General features: G+C 36.8%; 1 protein-coding gene across 5 annotated transcripts in view; it reads right to left on the bottom strand.

Annotated features, from left to right (window-relative positions):
* Positions 1–21039, bottom strand: part of CPEB2 (cytoplasmic polyadenylation element binding protein 2) — a 79893-nt gene that overhangs the window by 1836 nt on the left and 57018 nt on the right. For all 5 annotated transcript variants that reach the window (XM_054029471.1, XM_054029469.1, XM_054029470.1 and 2 more), the window contains 4 exons: positions 15722–15840; positions 15314–15428; positions 13169–13350; positions 1–2134 (listed from right to left, as the gene is read on the bottom strand). The exon at positions 1–2134 is cut by the window's left edge and continues 1836 nt beyond it. In XM_054029471.1, the coding sequence (XP_053885446.1) occupies positions 1907–2134; positions 13169–13350; positions 15314–15428; positions 15722–15840 (644 nt within the window). In that variant the 3' untranslated portion in view covers positions 1–1906. The remainder of the gene's footprint in view (positions 2135–13168; positions 13351–15313; positions 15429–15721; positions 15841–21039) is intronic.

The following is a 21039-nucleotide window of genomic DNA, read 5'->3' as shown; positions in this document are numbered from 1 at the left end:
TCAATTTTAAACATTAAAAACTTGAACCACAACCACAATAAAACAGCAGAATTAGACATGAACCACATATTGTACAGTACAAAAAAGCACATTGTAGACAACCAATATAAGATCAACACTTTGCTTACAAGAAAGATTGTCCCAAGGGATTGCAAAGAGCAATACCCTTGTAATTCATCTCTTTAGAGTCAGACTCTTAATTCTGCATTTTAACATTTACCATTGTTGGGTGCTTGCTTAGACTGCAGAATATCTCTCTGTTCCATTAAAATGTAGGGGGCTAGTTGCATTAAAAATGCTCTGAGATAGAAGAATCATTAGCAGTGTTTTTGTCTGTTAGGGTTCAGTACCAAAGAAATGTATTAAATATTGCCTTTGTCCAAACTGTTTTTCTCAAAATTTGCAAGCAAAGTCATTAGTAGAACTCCTTCATCAAAATAAAAACACTATACTTGACTGTCAAGTAGCTACGTTTCATGCAACAGTGACCCCAGTTTGACAGAAGACCACAATGCACACAGGTCATACATGTAAGCAAGTTTTAAAGTCAGATTTCACTGTTGTCTTAAAGGTAAAATTTAGTTTGTTATGCAACTAGCCGACTGTATATTATACCATCTCCATTTTGACTTTACCTAGATTTAATTACTAAAGCATAATGCATTCTTATATAAGTATACTTTTTAAAAATGTATTTTGCATGGGTTTTACATTTGGTGACTGGTTAGCAGTGTGCTGGCCATCTTTGGTTTGTAGAGGAAATCTTAACCATGAACAATCAAGGGGGTTTAAATTAACTTTTTTGTAAAATTCTAGCTTTTTACTCAAACTCATGTCTATACTACATCACTCCACATTAATTAGAACCACACATCACAAAATTGCACAGGGATTACAATATTACATCCAGTCTGCATAAATCGAATTCCACTACCGACCAGGTCACAAAATGGCTGCACTTTCTAATCTAAAACTAATTTGCATATTGTACACATGGACATTTTTTTTTACTTGAGTCACAATAATGCATGCAAGTTTGTTTTTTGTAACAAATTTTGTAATTTGCTCATGCTATCTAGATTCAAGAGAGCCTTTTTTGAACATTTGCAATAACTCACCTCTTGTTAATTAACAGTTCTAGTGCATGCATATGGTGTATACAGGTAAGTAAACATGCAGTTTTTTCACATTCTAAAACTATGGCAGTTTAGGCCATATTGTGCTGCCTGCATTTTATCTGAAATGCAGTGTCTCTTAAACGTTTCAATCCCGTATTAATAGGTGGCATTACACATAACACCTATATAGCAGCATAGCTAATACAGCTTGTGATTAAAAGTGTTTAAAAATAGCTAATAAATCAGATTATCTTGAGGTATTATTTCTTGCAAGTCAAAATGGAGAGCAAAAATCAACCCTAATTTTTAGTTTATGTATACACTGAAAATAGCAACAACAATAAAAATAAGCTTTTTGTAGCAGACATATTCCATCTTCACTATTTTGCTACCTTTGGTAAATTACTGGGGCAGATCTTGAAGTTAAAAACCCATGTTTAGAAATAAGTGCACGCTTCACCCACTAAATATAGCAGCAGACTTTGTGCCCCTACGCAAAAACATTCTCATATCTAATTTTAACTTTACATATAAAAATAACTTGGAGAAAATACAAAAGAACATTTTATTTTAACATGAAAATATCACAAAAATTAGTAAGCCTGAGATGTAGGGTTTTGGTGAAAAACAAGAGGCTTGTAGTGTTTTGGCTGCTGATAAAGATGCATGTATTGATAGCTGGGGTGAAAAGCAGAAGAATGCACTTATTTCTTCTGCATGTCAGTATCTTCAAACACAGTAAGCCACATGCACCCTTCTTTCCTTATGTAGACGCTGGTTCACTATGCTTAGTTCCAGCGGAAGTGGATCTGACGTGGGCGGTCAGCCCCCTCCTTTACCAATGGCTTATGGAATTCACGTCCTGCACGAGAGTGGATGTTTGCCCAGCAAAACTCACAGTAATACTGCAGGCAAGTGACATTGGCACAAAAGAAAGGAGCAAACTTTCCACCACATCGTGCACCCTGGCATTCATCACACATCTGGTCATCCAACACATATGGCTTTACCTCCACCTGTTGGGAAAAAAACAAAAACAAGAAACAACAAGCCCTGGTTAATGTCTTGTATTTCTGCATCAGAAAAGATTAAGCATTTTCAATTTGCCCAACCAAAAAAAAAAGTGCGAACATCAATGCTGCAATGGAGATATGCCACAGGAACACACATCCAGATCATAATTTGTTAGAAATACACAAATATTTTTATAGACGAGTGGAGACTGCAGTCTAGTCCTTATGTGGAGAAGTGTAAATTAAATCAGGAGGAAGAAAGAAAGGAAATGGAAGCCTTGGTCACTCTCACATTGCCCAGTAGCATTCACAGGAAGCAGAAAGATATTTTTATGTAGATCATTTCACACACACATTTTTTGTTTTGCTTCAAGTTGCCTTTACCAAATTCACTCCCACAATACACATTACTTTCTACTATTTATTGAGCAAATGTTGTGCTTGGTGCTTTCAAACATGCTTCAAGGAGCATACACTTTGAACTATACTAAGTTTGTTATAAAGGACTGCTTGAGAGTATCCGGCTGATCTATATTGTTGATAAAGGTTAATACAGAAGCACTGATCGTGAAAAATACCAATTGTTCAAAAGAGACCTCAGCCTTACCTCTAAGGGTATGCCTACACTGCAATGAAACACCCACTGCTGGCCCATGTGAGCTGACTCAAACTACAGGGCTTTTTAACTGTGATGTAAATATTTGGGCTCGGGCTGGAGCCCAGGTTCCAGGACCCCACAAGGGGGGAGGGTCCCAGAGCCCAGGCTCCAGCCCAAGCCCAAACAGCTACACTACAATTAAATAACCTGAGTCAGCTGACAGGGGCCAACTGTGGGTGTTTAACTGCAGCATAGACACATATTAACTATGCACACAATTTTGCACGCATAATTATTTGATCATGCAAGAATCTAGCTTGTATGCAAACCAGAGTTACACTTGGACCTACACCTTACCGGCTTGCTCACATCCTATTTTAGAAACACAAATGATTGTGTGCACAGATCATTTGTGCAAATTAATAGCCATTTCAGGAATAAAATACATCAAATTTGTAGCCAAAAGCCTTGGTGATATATTCCTTTAACTCTTTATGTAACTATTTTAACTTTACACAATAGGTTGTTAATACATTGTATTTCTAGGTTTTTTTTTTTTTTAAACATTATTTAAAACACCATCTTTGCAACTCTCAGACTACCAGACACCTGTCTTGTATAGACAGTTTCTCCACTCCCAAACACATCTGACTGTCAGAGTGGAAAAGTGGCAAGTGTCTAATGGTTAATTTGCATTAGGTCTCTATTACAGTTCAGTTACACATTGTGTTCAGAGAGGAAAAAGAATTTCAAAACAAAATACAAAGGAATTGACCCCACCTTAAAAACAAACAAACAAACACCACACATTGTTTTGAATGTTTTCCTCACTTTATAAAGAAGACATACTTCTTGTCATTCGTCTGTCAAAACACAGTGTTGCAGCAATTCATGCTCACAAAGTGATTGCTATAAAAGGATTGTTTATCGATATACTTTAACATTAGCAAGAATCTACATAAAGATGCTATCCGTTCTGGAGCTAAGCAGTCACCCTTACATACTAGTTTCAAACTGCTGTATGAAACAGTAAAAACTTGAATTAAAAAAAAGTATTTAAAATGTATCCTTAAACGTATGAGAAAACTGGATGCAGCATGGACAAAAACCAGTCACTTTGATGCATAATATTAATCAGCACATCACTTACCTTTAAAAAATGTGTTCTAATAAGTAGGCAAAAGTATTTCTGTTGCAAGCTAGCTAAAGTTATTATTTCATTTGATGTGAGTAATCAATGCAAACTCTTGAAAATTAAGTTGATTTTAAGTCACACACAAATGCACTATTCTTACAACAAATGCTAATCAAATTAAGAGAAAAGGGGAAATAGTAATCCCTAAAATTAATCCCCAAATGCTTTACATCAAAAGTCTTTTTTTCCCCAAAATGTTCCATGAGTGACTATCATTCCTGACTGGTCTACAGTACATAAAAAATGTCATGGAAAAAAACAGGAAGTACACTCACTGCGCTAACCTGTATTTTTAATGCAAACTCTACATTCTGTATCGCTGCAACGAGTCGCTTTTCTATGAGTTAAACTCAAAGCTTTTAATATGAATAGGTACCTCATGGAAGAGTTATCTTTACAATTTAAAGCAACAAGTGAAGGACTGTACATTTCAATAAGAATAAGTGTGTGTGGGCTGAACTTCAAAATTCAAGGATCTCTATCTATTGTTAGGGAGAGTGCTGTCATCAAACGTGTGCCAATGGCTCCTTAAACTCTGAAAGAACCCCAAACTCCCTCAGTGGTTTCAGTTCAACAAGGAAAATACTGAATCAGTGTATTAACGTATAGCATATGAAAGCATTTCTTTTTAACCGTTTGCACTTTCTCTCTTCTTCTTTTCCTCACCTCCATGCCTATTAATACGAGTTTGGGCTTTTTCCAAAACTGAGACAAGAAAGAAAATAGTGCATAATTACAAAAAGATAATGACTCAAATAATTAGGAAAAAACCACTAAAATAATCACCTTCTAATCAATGAAAAAAAGTCACACCTAACATAATCTAGTACCAAGTTAGAATACAAACCCGTGTAACTATGGATGTACAAGACTGGATGGATGTTACCTGGTTTACTGCATAAATGAAGAATATATGGCAAGTATGGTATATGTATGCCCAGTGAAGATAGCCCATACCCCAAAGGGAGACCAACCAACCATCTTCAGGCCAGAGTTAGAGAAATGGAGTGGCAGAGAGACACAAAAAACTGTATCTAGAGATGTAGAGATGGATTGCATAGTGGACCATCTCAAAATGGACTTCCCTGATCTCCCAAATTTCCTGATGGGAGGCAACTTAGGTGGTAGAAAAATACACTCCTTTAGATAGAACACATCTTCCAACTGAAACAGAGGAGGCTGATCACTCCTCATGTACAGAGGAGATCACTTCTGAGGATGGGATTACACAGCTGAAATGAAGACAAACTCTGGTCATAGGGGAATTCAACCATTAGAAATGTAGGGATTATCTATACGTTGAGTTAGCATGCAGCAAGCCACAGTATAATCTATAGAGCACTAGCTTGCCATGCACTAAATGCTGTGTGGTTCCTGCTGCAGTGCACTAAAAGTTCCATAGTGTACTTTGATGCAACATCAATGTGCACTATGGAACTTTTAGTGCACTGTAGCAGGGACCACACAGCATTTAGTGCATGGCAAGCTAGTGCACTGGAGAGTCACACACCCTAGCTTGCCAAGCACTTTCTTGCTGTGTAAACAATCTCATAGATAGTTGGGTATATGGTAAATGTGACATCTGGTTATCTGCCTACTGAATGCAAAAGTGGAAAATCTCATGAAATATCTAGAGAGACTTCTACTGAATACTGGTAAGAAGCTTGTGGTCATAATACATATGGATACCAATGATGTAGGAAAGTGTATGAGTGAGGACCTGGAAGCTAAATTTAGATTGCTAGGAAGTATGCATAGGTCCAGGGCCACTCATAGCTTTCTATGCAATGCCTCCAGTTCCACATGCAGGACCAGCTAAGCAGGGAGAACTTCAGGGTCTCAATACATGGATGAGAAGATGGTGTAAAGAGGAAGGCTTTAAATTTACTACATCCTGAGAAGCATTTTAGGGAAGGGAGAGCCTATACGAAGGGATGGGCTTCACCTTAATCAAAATGAAATCAGATGATGGCACATAAAATGATGTTTTGGGGGATTGTTCAAAGTAGAGCTAAGGGTGGCGAGTGTGAGTTAAGGAAAATACTTGATACAGAGATGCCTTGTGAAGGATAGAACAGAAAGAACAGCTAAACTGGGTCAGGCAGAAGTCAAGATCACAGAGGTAATTTCTGTTAAAATCAACGTGGTGTCAGACTGAGGAGTTAAATAAAAATAGGCACATGGTCAAAAACTATAAATATTTATATTCAAATGCAAGAATGCAAGAAAATGAAGAGCACAATTACGTGAACTAGAATGTCTGCCAATGGAAGAGGACCTTGACATAACAGACATTACAGAAACATGGATGAATGCAAAAACCAAAACCAAACATAGATACTATAATTCCTGGGTCTAAATCATATAAGAAATACATATTAGATTGCAGAAACAGGAGAGGAGTGCCACATCTAAAATATTCCATAGAATTTATTCAGATATAACTTTTGAATGCTGAGGACTAACTCCAAGTTATAAGAATACAAAGCCGGGTCTGTACTACTACAGATCAGAAGAAGGAAATTGATCTCTCAATGTTCTGAACTCAAAGACCATAACAAAGTCTAATACAATTATATTAATGAAGACTTCAACTACCTTCATATAAAACTTGTCAAAATATCTCAGCGGATCAAGAAAAAAATTATCAACACCTTAAACAATAGGACCAGGTGTTAAGTCAGTGTGGTTCGGATGGATCCCCACCGACTCAGAAGCAAATACACTTGCTGCTGACACTGGGACCCAGTGGAGTTGGGAGGGTCCAGGTCCCCCTACCCTGGCCACCACCCCCTGGGTGGTGGTCCATCCGCCTCTTGCCTCCAAACTGCGCAGCTCTGCGAGGAAGAGCAGCCGTATTGACTCTGGCCACTAGGCCACAGCCTTGCAATGGAGAGCAACACAAGAAAAAATTAAAGTCTAAGTGTATATTTAATTTCCTTTATAAAGGTCAGTGGCTATCTATACAAGTAGTATTAGAAAATTAATTATAAAAATATTGCATTTCTTTGGCTTGACCAATATTTCCATGCACTATTTTACATGAATACTTCAACCAAAAACCTCCCAAAATTACCTTTGATACATCTCACAAATCCATGGGGCAAAGAATCGGATAAGGAAAGCATTAACAAATGGCCAAATCTAACAGAAAGTCATCCTCAAGAAGTTTTATACTCCTGTCAATTTGGAAACAGTAAATGTAGAACTGAAAATATTAATTCTCTCAACAATAGTTTATTGGATTGGGCAAAAAACTACATCATGAAGGAAAAAAAATCTTTAAAATGTCCTACTTTGAAAAACTATTCAGTAAAAATGGCATTTTGAGGAGCATTATTTTTGTTTTGTAAAATTTGTTCACTAAACATATAAAAGAATTTTTCTTCTAACTACAAGCCTTGCAAACTCATCATGGGGTCTTAAAGTCAAGCTGTATTCTTTTTGGCTCATATATCAACACCACAAATAATATTCGCTGCTTAAAGTTCCAATCTTTCTATTACAAATGGGTGTGCACAGAGCCATTACTTTTAATAGAACTCAGCATAGATATAAGGGTTTGCCTATTTGGAAGCAATAGCAGGAGAGGGGCCTAAATTGTGCCTCTGGATTACATCTACACAACCTTGTTTCTTTTAATGTTTAGTTTAGAAAGGGGACAAAAAATTAGGGGATTATGACAGCAGTATACAAAACACAGAAGTTATCTTGGATATTTGGATTTTCCTTCTCTCATAGCACAAAAACAAAGGGACAATCAATGAAAATGAAAGGCAAAAATAGTAAGGAGTTACATTAAGTAAAGCAGACTTTTTGTTTGAAGTCAAAAGGGATATAAAGCCCTCATGTTTCAGTGCACATGTCAACCTCTAATTGAGGGGGGTTAGGTAATATTTCCTTTATGTGCCATTTATTCCATAATTGCGCCCACATCAGATTTCTGGCACCCTCCTCGGAAGCTTCTGTTGCTGGCAAAGACAGAACACCTAACTAGATGGCCCACTAGTTTGATCCTGTATGGCTATCCCTATGCTCCTGCAAGTGATCTTCCTGAGCTAAATTGTCGTAACAAACAGGAGGAAGAGAAAGATATAAGGAGGAGAAAGACAGAAAACTTCCCTTTAATTAAAATTGCATTCAAGTTGCATTCAAATATATACCCAATGAACAATAAAAGATACTGAGGACATACGATGGTCTGTTCTGGACAACTAATTTCTAGTGGCCTAATTCATCTTTCATTAAAAAAAAAAAAAAAATCTCAGGAGATTTCTGCTTCCCAGTTTAGTGAATTAGTTTAACAGCTTCATTACACTTTCATTTACCATAGTTACAGTGGAAAAACTAATTAAAGCCACAGCAAGGAGAATTTATATATTTGTAACATTTAATAGCTACAAGAACCTTAGTATTAGAAATGGGGATTTCTTATGTGAAATTTAATGCCAAAATTAACAACAGTCCAACAACTGTAATTACCCAAGTCTTAATGTGGCAAACAAATAGGCAATGTTTTGTGCACCTGACACTCTTCATATAGGATACTGAATTTAAAACAAAGGCATTAAGTTCTTTGCCTTTTGATATCTCTCAAATACACCCTGATCCAAAAACTTCCTTAACCTCAGTGTAAGTATGCTACTTATGTAAAACATAAGGGTTTCAAAGCTTTCAGAAACTGTAATCCATTATTATACAGTTTTTACACAACATTTTATTACCTTCAGAAAATTGTATACACATTCATCTGTCAAAAGTATGAGATTTAATCCCCTTTATGTATTTAGAAGTAGTAATCTTTTCTATATATCAGAATTCGGGCGAAAGCACAATATAAAAGCCCCAAACAAAATTGGGATCCCATTATGCCAGGGAACGTACAAACACATGGGAATGTAACTAATTTGAAATGATGGAACAATTGAGTGTAACTATCAGTAGAATCAGCAGGATAAAATAATACGGTCACACTATTACATAGTTTAGCTATGTACATAATTTGATAGCTTCTCATTTTTTTATAAAGGAAAACAAATATTCTAGAACTATCTCAGACTACTGATCAACATGGCCATCACTAGCTTCATGATTTTCAGTACAAATAAAGCATTTCAATATAAATTAATTATTTTACAATAGCTCTCTGGGTCTGATACCAGATTTATCAAATTCAAGTGGCATAATCAAAGCAACTATCTTGCTTAACATTTGTTTCATTTTAAAGACGTCTGAAAGATTAGGCCCATATTTTAGATTTCCCAAAATCTAATATTAACAATAAATATGTTCAAATAGAGAAGACGAAAATGAAAGCAGCGTGTTAGAATTTAAACATTCTTCTGCAGTGTTTACACCCCAATATTATAGCACAACAACAATCTGAAAGTGAAACTGACTAGGAAACAAAATTGAAATTTACTGATCTATTTTCATTGATCCAAAAAACTAAAATGCAAAAACCAAACATAAGTGTTTAATAGGTAAATGCAAGGTTCCAATTATTCAGAGACTAAATTACAGTAAGTAATATGTAAAATGGAATTCAGGAGTACTAACAGATTTTGAAGAGGAAAGAGCTGAAATATAAAAAAACAAGAGATTATTCAAGTATATCAGAAGCATAAAGCCTGCACACAAATCAGTGTGTCTTCTGTATCACCAAGGGACAAAGGAGGCAATTAAAAGATGATAAGAACATTGCTGACAAGCTAAATAATTTCTCTGCATCAGTCTTCACCTCAGAAGATGTTAGGAAGATAACTACACCAGAATTCCTCTTCTCTGGAAATAAAAGATAAGATACTATCAGACATTGAGGAGACAGAAAAAGAGGTGTCGAAATAAGCAGATAATCTAAAAAGCAGCAAGTCACTATGTCAGAATGGTATACATCCAAGAGTACTGAAGAAGCTCAAAGATGAAGTCGCTGAGCTGCTAGCAAAGAACATGCATTCTTCTAATTAAAAATAGCTTAAGGACTGAAGGGTAGCAAAAATTGTACCGATACATAAAGAAGTTCCAGGGATGATCCAGGTACAGACCAGAAAGCCTTACTTCTGTACCTTGTAAATTCATTGAAATAACAAAACCAAAATAATAAAACACCTGGAAGATCATGATATGATATAATCTTACCAGCATGGTTTCTGGAAAGAGAAATAACGTCTCACTAATCTATTAGAATTTTTTGAATAGATCAATATAGTAATAGATAAAGGAGAAACTGCTGAAGTTTATTTAGACTGTCAAAAGCCTTTGACAAGGTCCTTCACAAAAGGCTACCAAAGAAGCTAAGTAGCCATGAAATATAAGGCAGAGTATTGTCTTGGATTGAAAACTGGCTAACAAATAAGGAACAAAGAATAAATGGTCAATTATCATAATGGTGAAAGGCTAATAGAGGGATGCCTTAGGGTTCCATACTAGGAACCTTCTTTAATATTTACTAATGATGTGGCTAAGCAAAGAGGTAGCAAAATTTGCAGATGATAAAGTTATTTAAGTTAGTCAAATCCAGTGAATAATGTGAGGAACTTCAGAGGGATCTAACCAAACTAGGTGAATGGGTAACACAATGGCAGATAAAGTTCAAGGTAAATAAATGCAAAGCAAACATATATTGGAAGGAAAAGTTTGAATTATGCATCCACCTTATAGGGTTGTAAATTACTTTATTAACTCAGTAAAGGTACCTGGGCATCATTGTGACAGATCAATGAAGACTTCTGTGCATGATACAGCTGCAGTCACAAAAGCAAACAAGGTGTTAGGATGCATAAGGAACAGGATGAAGAATAATACAGAAAATATTATAGTACCATTTTATAAATCAATGCTGTACTCCTCATCTGGAATACTGAGTGGAATATCCACTCAAAAAGTATATAGCAGAATTAGAGGGGATTCAGAGAAGGGAAATTAAAATGTTAGGGGCATGGAAAAATTCATATAAAGAGATATTGAAAAGTTTGGGATTGTTTACCTTAGAAAGGTAAGGAATAAAAAAGGACCCAAAATAAAGGTATATGAAAGAAAGAATGGTACAGGGAAGATAGATTGGTACTTTGGTTCTTCCTGGCTCACAACACAAGAACTGGGTGACACTCAATGAAACTGAAAAGCAGTAAATTCAAGACTGGTAAAAGGAAATACTTTTTCCACTCCTGGCGTAATTAAACTGTGGAATTAGACTAGCACAGTATGTCACGGAAGCGGAGAACTTAGAGGGCCTGGACATTTATACGGATAACAAGAATATCCAAAGTTATACCAGGTTTCAGAGTAGCAGCCGTGTTAATCTGTATCTGCAAAAAGAACAGGAGTACTTGTGGCAATTTAGAGACTAACAAATTTATTAGAGCATAAGCTTTCGTGGACTACAGCCAAAGAAGTGGGCTGTAGTCCACGAAAGCTTATGCTCTAATAAATTTGTTAGTATCTAAGGTATAAAGTTATACCAGTTAATGCAAGCAAAGTGTTTTGGAACACTCACACTCTCTCTCATATGCTTAGAACTATCTCTATTGGGGATTAGGAAGAGAACTTCACAGGGCAGATTATATCAGATCTGCCTCATGTGGTATTCTCGCACCTTCCTCTGAAGCATTTAGCACTGGCCATTATAGAAGACCAGATACTGGACTAGATGGACCACTGGTCTGATCCAGTAGAGCCATTCTGATATTCCTGTTTCATTTTCCCAGTAACACAGCTAAAAAAATGTTTAATCAGGATTCATAATCTGACAATATGCCTTCAATGTTCCTTTAGAAAAGTTAAATGACTATTATTTATCACCATGGCATGATAAATTTACTGTCTACCCATTTATGGCCAGCATCACCATAATATCAGAGTTCCTTATAATTATTCATGTATTTATCCTTACAACACCCTTGTGAGGTAGAGAAGTGCAATTATTCCCATTTTGCAGATAGGAACTGAGGCACAGATAAATTAAGTGACTTGTCCAAGGTCACAAAGGACATCTGTGGCAGAGCAGGAATTGAATCCTGGACTCTAGAGTCCCACCCAAACCACAAGGTTATCCTTCTTCCCACATAAATATCTATTAGCCAAAGTACTAAAAACCTATTAGCCAGAGACTGATGCAGAAGATGAGAAGGGGAGGTCTCACCAATAAAATTAATGCCTTCATGAAAAGTCCAGTCCACTCTTGCCCCACACATAGAATTGCTGAGAAAGAGGATTCTGTCACAGGACCCTACCTGAGGGCTTCAACTTCTACTTCATCCTCTAATTAATAGTTGTATGAAAAATATGAAGCTATTCCTCAGTCTTCTCTGTTTGCTTAAAGGGATAAGGTATTCCCTCTCCCCACAACAGCCAGGAGGTTCTAATGAGAGGTACTATTTTTCTCTCAGTCTTTGGCCTGCTATAAGGGAGAAGGGAATCTCCACTACTCTACCCTTCCTCCTCTTTACCCACATTCCTTTTTGGGAACAACCTCTCTGTGATAAAGCTCCAACAACTGCCACTACCAATAGTTTTCCAAAGCAGCAACATAAATGATGTCAGTTTAAGTACAGTATGGCAGTTTCCTTGATGTCCACATGCTTCTAAATAGAAGTAGTTAAACTGACCGATCTTATCAGTATCAATTTGATTTTTGCTTTGGGAAGCTATGAGCAGCAGTGGATACACAGGAATTGTCCGTCTGCAAACTCAGGAAGACAGCACTTCATTGGTGCACATTTAAAAAGCTCTCTCTGCAATGTTAAGAGCTACCAGTATCTGATTTTGGGTGTCCAGCTTGAGGTCCATTGGGGCATATTTTCACAAGTTTTGAGCACCTACAACCAATGGAAACTGCAGATACTAAGCTGCTCTGAAAATCAAACCTAAGGAGTCTCAGAAGATTCCATCACCGTGCTGGTTTATTTCAGATAAAAGGAAGAAAAACTAAGTGTATTTTTCAAGCTCTTTGCCCTTGATGTCAAAAAGGGAGCTATGTCTCTAGAAGAAGAAAAATATATATGGTATACAGTAAGTAACAGGAACAAACTGCTGCTTTGCTGAATATATATTGCACATTAAGGTTTTAATTTCTAGAACTTCAGCAGTTACATTTCTTTTAATAGTCATGTAACTAAGAAGTTAGTATCAAAGCCAAACCAAATGCAACTTCAGTGAATTCTGTGAGGTGTGTTTTATAGCTTGTCACTCATTTGCAGAGACACATAATAAATGGTTTTAAACAACTTAATTCTGTACAACTTACTCGTTTATCGATATCGCCATGCTGAAGTTGAACAAACCGAGCACTAATGGCAGCAATATAACTCTGCTGATTGGAAAATGCAACACGCCCAGCACCTTTGGGGTATTTCAGCTCAGGGTCAGTATCAATTCCTGCATAACAAACTCCACCATAGAGACGGTCCATTATCATAGCCAATTCCACTATGGAGGAACAAAAGAATACAATAGTATTTTAAAATAAGCAATGTAAATGCTGTCAAATGTATTTTTATTTGAAAAGTAATAGGAAAGAAAAATTAGTAATTTATTATGTCATATGTATTGTAAACCAATAATCTAGGAAATATATATGACATATTTCATAAGAATACTTAAAATATCGATTTTCACAGCAGTGGCCACATCCCTCTCAAGTGACTTTATAAAGTCAAAACTCAGTAGAACAATGAGTCAGTGCCACCTATGTGCCCTAGAGCTGAACTCCAAGGGGATTTCCTTCATGGGATGCGAAAGAGGATTTTGGGGCAGACTCAGGGGCTGATGAATGCATGGACTTTGACCTGGGTAGAATTCCTACAAAATCCTTGAGTACATGTTGTAGCAGCCCACTATTGTTTGGCTATATAAATGCTCCATACCCTGCCTCCATTTGGAGTAGGAGCTTCTATCCTTCAAACCCCTATACAAAGCCTGCTTGTCTGGACTTTGAGTTGGAACAGACTTTCATAAGAGTTAATTTCAAATGTACAAACCAGGTATTTTGGCAAACCATTCACAGCATTTAAATGCCCCTTCAGTTACTGCAACAGATTTAATCTGTATATATTACAATTTTACATTTAGGACATAGTTGATGCACTTGGAAATAGTGTATGAAGCTGTCAGCTGATGGTGCTGTTGAATAATAGTGTTTATTTTAAATAAACACATCTGTTCGCAAATACAGTAAAGAGTGAGCTAAAAGTCTTACTACTTTAGTGAAGACAAAATAGTCATCACATTAATGCCACAGAAGCTCAGTTTCAGCAGATATTAATATGACAAGCAGTACTGTGTTTGTTTAGTTTACTCAAATAATGAGCTTTGACCAAGTAACCAGAAGCATTTTGACTGAAGTAATGAAAAAGAATCACAATACTGTTTGGAAGAAGAAAAAGGCCATACTATGTTTTTGCTGCAGTGACCGAAAGCATAATCAGCAAACAGGCCTGTGGCACTTTATAGACTAACACACGTATTGGAGCATGAGCTTTTGTGGGTGAATACCCACTTCACCCACGAAAGCTCATGCTCCAATACGTGTGTTAGTCTATAAGGTGCCACAGGACTCTTTGCTGCTTTTACAGATCCAGACTAACACGGCTACCCCCGATATTTAAAAAGCATAATGTTTATATTATGGCAACAGATAAAATTTTTGCAAATGAAAAAATTCCATGAGGCCAGAAAATTCTAGGCCCAAGAATTAAAAACCAAAGAAGATTTTTTTACACCTAGATCTTAGATTGTCACTTTTTTGGCTCTCAATTTCCTGATGGACTAATAGATGTCTTGTGTCTTCCTTCTGACTGCTGTTCTTTCTGTGACAGAGTTATGCTACATAACAAGTTCTGGTATCATGATTGGCACTCCTGCAGTCTCTCTAACAGGTGCTGGGATTTCTAGCACATTGCACTATGATTCCATTTCATATAAACTGTTGACTGGATGGATGCCATAGGATGCTCTAGTAGACTACTAGTAAGACTGGAACAGCAGCAGTAAAATTCTGAGCAAGTTCAAGTGCAGTAATGGGGGCATGGACTCTCCTACCCACATGCTTTTTTTTTTTAAACAAAACCAACCTTTGAGTGATAAATTTTACATTAAAACTTTGACAAGTAATATAAGTGAATTTCCTGTAGCTTTAATTTGGAAATAACCATGAAGTTCTTGATGAGTTTTGATTTTAAGTAGATATAAATGATGAGCAGTACTTTGTGGCCACAGCCCACCTGGAGAATTTACAGGAGAGAGAGTGTAAATACAGGGAGATATTTCATAGATAGTCTACCATCAAGATATTCTTGTGTATAAATCTTATGTAATATGTATGATTCAATTTATTACCGACAATAGTATACCTTTAAAAATTGCCACATTACAGTACCAGTTTTATACTTACCAGCTCTTAATGGCCTAGGGACACCTCCAACGAAAATTGTTTTTCGAGGATCAAGCGGCTGTGAACCATCCATCACAAAGTCACTATCACTTAAGTTCCAGGGACGAATCTGAACCTATTTAATAAAAAAAGAAAATTGCATGCTTAAGTCTCACCACATTACGGTCCTAGCATGTTCATCAGTCTATATAAACTGTCAGCTAGTCACAGTCTCATTAACTGAACATGTCTAGTTGCTTTGTTTTAATCCTATTAATTCAAGACACTGCGGTTATTTAAGTCATTCAGTTGTCCCAGATGTTGAACTCTGACAACAGTAGTTTGCTTTTGATTATTTTCACCATCATCTCAGGAGCAGCTTTAGACAGATGGCAGCTATAGCCTGGAGGCCATCTACTGTTTACTTACTGGCTTGTCCTTGATAGTAGGACTGGAAACACACAGATAGAGCTTTCCATCTTCTTCAATGCAGGCATCAATCAGTGCCTGAACAGAGCTCTCCTCTTGGAAAAGGAGGAACGCGTATCCTGAAGCAACAACAACAAAAAATTAGCTGAAAGTGTGCAATTTTTTTCCTATGTTCTTCACAAAAAGTTTCTTCTCCATGCGAACATATTTATTTGCAAAGCAAGATTCAATGTCAAACCAACTGTCTGTTTATAAGTCAGACAGCATCTTCATCTATGTAAATAACCTCCATGGCCATTTACGTTAGCACCAACCTTAAATCTCTTTGTAACAAAATTCTTCATCAATAGCTCAGTCCTTAGTGTTCTTCTAAAAGAGACTATCAATCACACACTGGGAAGTTTAAGATAACATTTTACTTAAGACCCAAAAACACATTTCACTGCTAGCAGTAGACATTATTTGATGAAAATCTGATTTAGCACAAAAAGGCTAATCTCAATTCTAGAGATTAGAGCAAAGTACTCTGTTGCATAAGTGACCTACCAAGCTTCCCAAACACTATACAAATAGGAATTTAAATGCATTATTAATGCTATGGGGGAAAAAGCCACTAGAAAAGCATTTTAATGGTTCTGGTTTAATAACAACAACAACTTTCTTTTAAACTTTTGAAGAACCCAGCAGCAACTCCACAGTTAGGGTTTTGTTCTAAAATATATTTAGAAATACAAACATTTCTTGTTTTTCTCTAAAGTAGAGCATTTTTCTCTGAAGTACGTTACCAATTCAGTGTGAAAATTTTAGTTCATTTTTATGCCATAAATTTTCTATGCAGTTTTAGTTTACTTTCACTATGTAAATTTTTAACAGGATTTCTTTGAAAATAGGCTCTGGCTGGAATATTTCCTTCTCAGTTCTACTCTTCACTGTTGAGCGATATTTCCTTAAAAACATTTTTTCTTTTTACACAAAATTTGGTAGAGAAGTGGATCCTGTGCAAATCAGGTGCAACCAGAATTTTTTTTTTAATAAAAGTGACAGGATTTAAGATAAATATTGGTAACCGGGTAATCACTGACAATTTATGCTCTGTGCACACAAACTTGACTGTTGGCCTGAGCACATAGAAATTGGATTGTATGACAGGTCAGGTTCACACAAACTTCCTTGCTTGCCTGCTTCGGGAACAGGTGCACATAATCCTGCTTGATTTGGTGGGTCCGAAGTTTGGTGCTTCAAGGGTACACACACAAAAGTCTGATTATTAGGGGGAGAATTGGGTGCACAGATGTTTTCCGAACATCTAATCTAAATCTCCCTTGTTACTGGTTAAGCCCATTATTTCTTTTCCTACCTTCAGTGTATATGGAGAACAACTGATCACCTTCCTCTTAACAACAGCCCTTAACATATTTGAAGACTATTTTCTGGTGTCCCTCTCAGTCTTCTTTTTTCAAGACTAAACATACTCAGGTTTTTTAATCTTTCCTCATAGGTCAAGTATTCTAAGCCTTTTATTAGTTTTGTAGCTCTTCCCTGGACTATCCAATTTTGTCATCTTACAGTGTGGCATTCAAAACTGGACACAGTATTCCAACTGAGGCCTCACCAGTGCCAAGTAGAACAGGACAATTATCTCCTGTGTCTTACATATGACACTCCTGAATAACATTTGCCTTTTTTACAAATGCCACCACATTGTTGGCTCATATTCCATTTGTGATCCACTATAACCCTCAGATCCTTTTCTGCACTGCTACTCCCTAGACAGTCATTCCCTATTTTGTAGTTCCACATTTGATTATTCCTTCATAACTGTAGTACTTGGCAGTGGTCTTGACTGAATTTCATCTTGTTGATTACAGACCAATCCTCCAATTTGTCAAGGTAATTTTGAATTCTGTTCTCTAAAGTGTTTGCAACACCTCCCAGCTTCATGTCATCTGCAATTTATAAGCATAATCTCCACTCCAGTATCCAAGTCATTAATGAAAATATTGACTTGTATTGGACCCAGGACAGAGCCCTATGGGACTCTATTGGATATTCCCTTCTAATTTGACAGCAAACTACTCTGTGTATGGTTTTTCAGCCAGTTTTACACCCACCTTATAGTAATTTCAATGAGACAGCATTTCCCTATGACAATATCACGTGGGACTGTGTCAAAAGCTTTACTAAAAATCCAGATATATCATGTCTCCTGCTTCCCCCTCCCCCATACACTAGAACAGTAACCATGTCAAAGAAAGAAATTAGGTTGGTCTGGCATGATTTGGTTCTTGAGAAATCCATATTGGCTATTACTTATCACCCTATTATTCTCCAAGTGATGATAAACTGATTATTTAATAATTTGTCCCACTATCTTTCCAGGTATCGAAATTAGGCTCACTGGTCTATAACTCCCTAGGTCCTCTTTGTCCCCTCTTTAAAGATAGGTACTATGTTTACGCTTTTCCAGGGCTCTGGGACCTCACCCATCCTCCATGAGTTCTCAAAGATAACTGTTAATGGTTTCACAATTGCTTCAGCTAATTTCTTAAGTGCCCTAGGATGAATTTCATTAGGTCCTGCTGAAGTGAATACATTTAACTTACCTAACTATTCTTTAAGCTGTTCTTTCCCTATTCTGGCTCGTGGTTCTTCCTTCTTTTTGTTAATATAGCTGGTTCTGGTCGCAATGAACCTTGTTAGAGAAGGCTGAAGCAAAATAGGCATTATATGCTTCAGCCTTCTTGATGTAATCCATTATTAGGCTCTACTTCTCTGTTAAGTAGAGGACCTATACTTTCCTTCATCTTTCTCTTTCTCCTAATGTATTTATAGAGCCTCTTCTTATTGCCTTTTATGTCCCTGTAGGTATTACTCATTTTGTACTTTTGCTTTTTTTCCATTTTGTCTCAATATGCTTTCGTTATTCTTTTGTACTCATCCTTAGAAATTTGTCCATGTTTCCACTTTCTGATGGATTTATTTTTTGAATTTTAGGACATTAATGAGCTCCTAATGCAGCCATATTGGTGTCTTCCTATTTGTCCTTCGCATTCCGTTGTGTCTTAAATACTGTTGCTCTCTCTCCTGAACTCCTTTTCCCCTTAGCTGTTCTTCCTATGGAACTCTACCTATCAGTTTTCTCTGTGTTTGTTAAAGTATGTTTTTTGGAATTCCATTTTCCTTATTCTGTTGCTCTCACTCCTTCCTTTCCTTAGAATCATTATATCAATCATTTCATGATCGCTTTCGGCATATTGCCTTCCACCTTCAGATTCACAACCAATTCCTCTGTTAGTGAGAATCAAGTCTAAAATGGCTGCCTCCCTGGTTACTCCCTACACTTTCTGAAAAAAGAAGTTGTCCCCAATACATTCTAAGAACTTGTCAAGAACTCTCGTCAAGGTCTCACTGACAATTAAGCATTAAAAGAAGCTAGGAAATCAATATACAAAAAACTTGGTTGTAGTGCAGTTAAGGTTACTATATGTACATACATGCACCACACCTGACACAAACTCACAAAACAAAGAAATGAAAAGGTAAGCTACAAAACAGCATGTACTCTCTACTCCTCTATCTATAAGCACACACACTTTGCCATTACCACAACTACCATATGGCAGATTATAGAACACAACCCTAACTATGATCTCCTTTTACCCTTCTGCACAGATTCCTTTACCAAATAATATTTTCTCCAACACTATTAGTTGTGGATATTTAGTGTAGTAGTTGGATTTGTCGTTAGAGGGATGTTTGTTTATGGATCGTATGCAGAAGTGCAACAAAAATGGTAGGCATCTCAAGGGGTTGAGTTGGTGAGACAGAATTAAGGGTTTAATATGTGGTCAATAGTTGTAGTTATGATAAAATGTGTGCTTGTGGGTGGAGTAGAGGGTATATACAGTTAGGCAGCTTAACTTTTCATTTCTCTGATTTTGGGGGTTTCTCTTTATTTAGACAGGTTTCCAGAGTAGCAGCCGTGTTAGTCTGTATCCGCAAAAAGAACAGGAGTACTTGTCGCACCTTAGAAGCTAACAAATTTATTAGTCTCTAAGGTGCCACAAGTACTCCTGTTCTTTATTTAGAGTTCTCTTAAGGAGTTGTATGTGAATATAAACTTCTAGATCACATGCTCATTAGTAGTAATAATTCATAACTCAGGATTTTCTATGAGCCAAAGCTTGTATGCTTTGCACATGTTTCAATAAATATAAATACCACATTTTCTCATCTAACAATTTCTTTTCAATGTAGATCCTTATCAGAACCTGGGGAATGCACATTCTATATAAGGCAAAGGATTTCACGTCATGCAATGCGCATTAATGTTAAACGAAACCACACTTCTTCATACTGAAACTGTACTTTTTAAAGTGACATTCTGAAAAGGGAAGAAGTGTGGGAGAATTTGATATAATACTTAGATAGCAGGTAAATCTCTCTTTCTAAGTATCAGAATTAGTTTTAGAATCACATCGCTAGAAACCTAAAGCTAGAGAGATGCCAGTCAGACTAAGGAAAAGGTGGACACTAATAACACAATATTCTAAATAAGAACAAATCTTCAAGAGATGTAAAGAAAGGAGAAGCAAACTATTTTTGAAAAGTATGGATCACAGATGGTGGGGAGAAGTGGAAGAGATGAACTGTATGGGTCCTACATACATTATCTGTGAAAACCACACAAGATTATTTAAAAACTTCATGCAACTTTAACTACATTTCTAGTCTCTGTATATAGGGCTTGTGTTAGACATACAAATAAGGACAAAAGATGGGCATTATGGACTAGATCCAAGCCAGGGCAAATGGAGGTACAAACGGCAATTTCCTGAGATAAATATTCCTCTTGCACATCTCAGAGGAATGGGAGTTTACCAAAGAGAGAGGGAAGGCTTCCCCCACTGTCCTCTTCTCAGAGTTTGTGCTCAGAGAGGACAATTTTAATTTTCATCAGAATTCATTGGATTCCCACCTACGAAGACTGAGGCAGAGATGTGCTGAATCAGTGAATTCCCTGGCCAAACACGACAAACAGAACAGCCTATTTTTGGGTCTGTGGTGGTTTCCTATGACCTAACCTTCTCCCCCAAACCAGAAGAGGCATATTTCCCGTCTTGGCACATTTCTTGTCACCAGGACCCTGGTTAAGACTATAACTGGGTTAAAAAAAGAACTAGATAAATTCATGGAGGATAGGTCCATCAATGGCTATTAGTCAAGATGGGCAGGAATGGTGTCCCTGGCCTCTGTTTGCAGAATCTGGAAGTGGAGTACAGGGGATGGATCACTTGATTACCTGTTCTGTTCATTCC

The sequence above is a fragment of the Malaclemys terrapin genome, chromosome 5 (assembly GCF_027887155.1).
Source record: "Malaclemys terrapin pileata isolate rMalTer1 chromosome 5, rMalTer1.hap1, whole genome shotgun sequence".
NCBI lineage: Eukaryota > Metazoa > Chordata > Testudines > Emydidae > Malaclemys > Malaclemys terrapin.
Note: the sequence above shows the minus strand (reverse complement) of the source record. Positions and strands in the feature narration are given on the sequence as shown.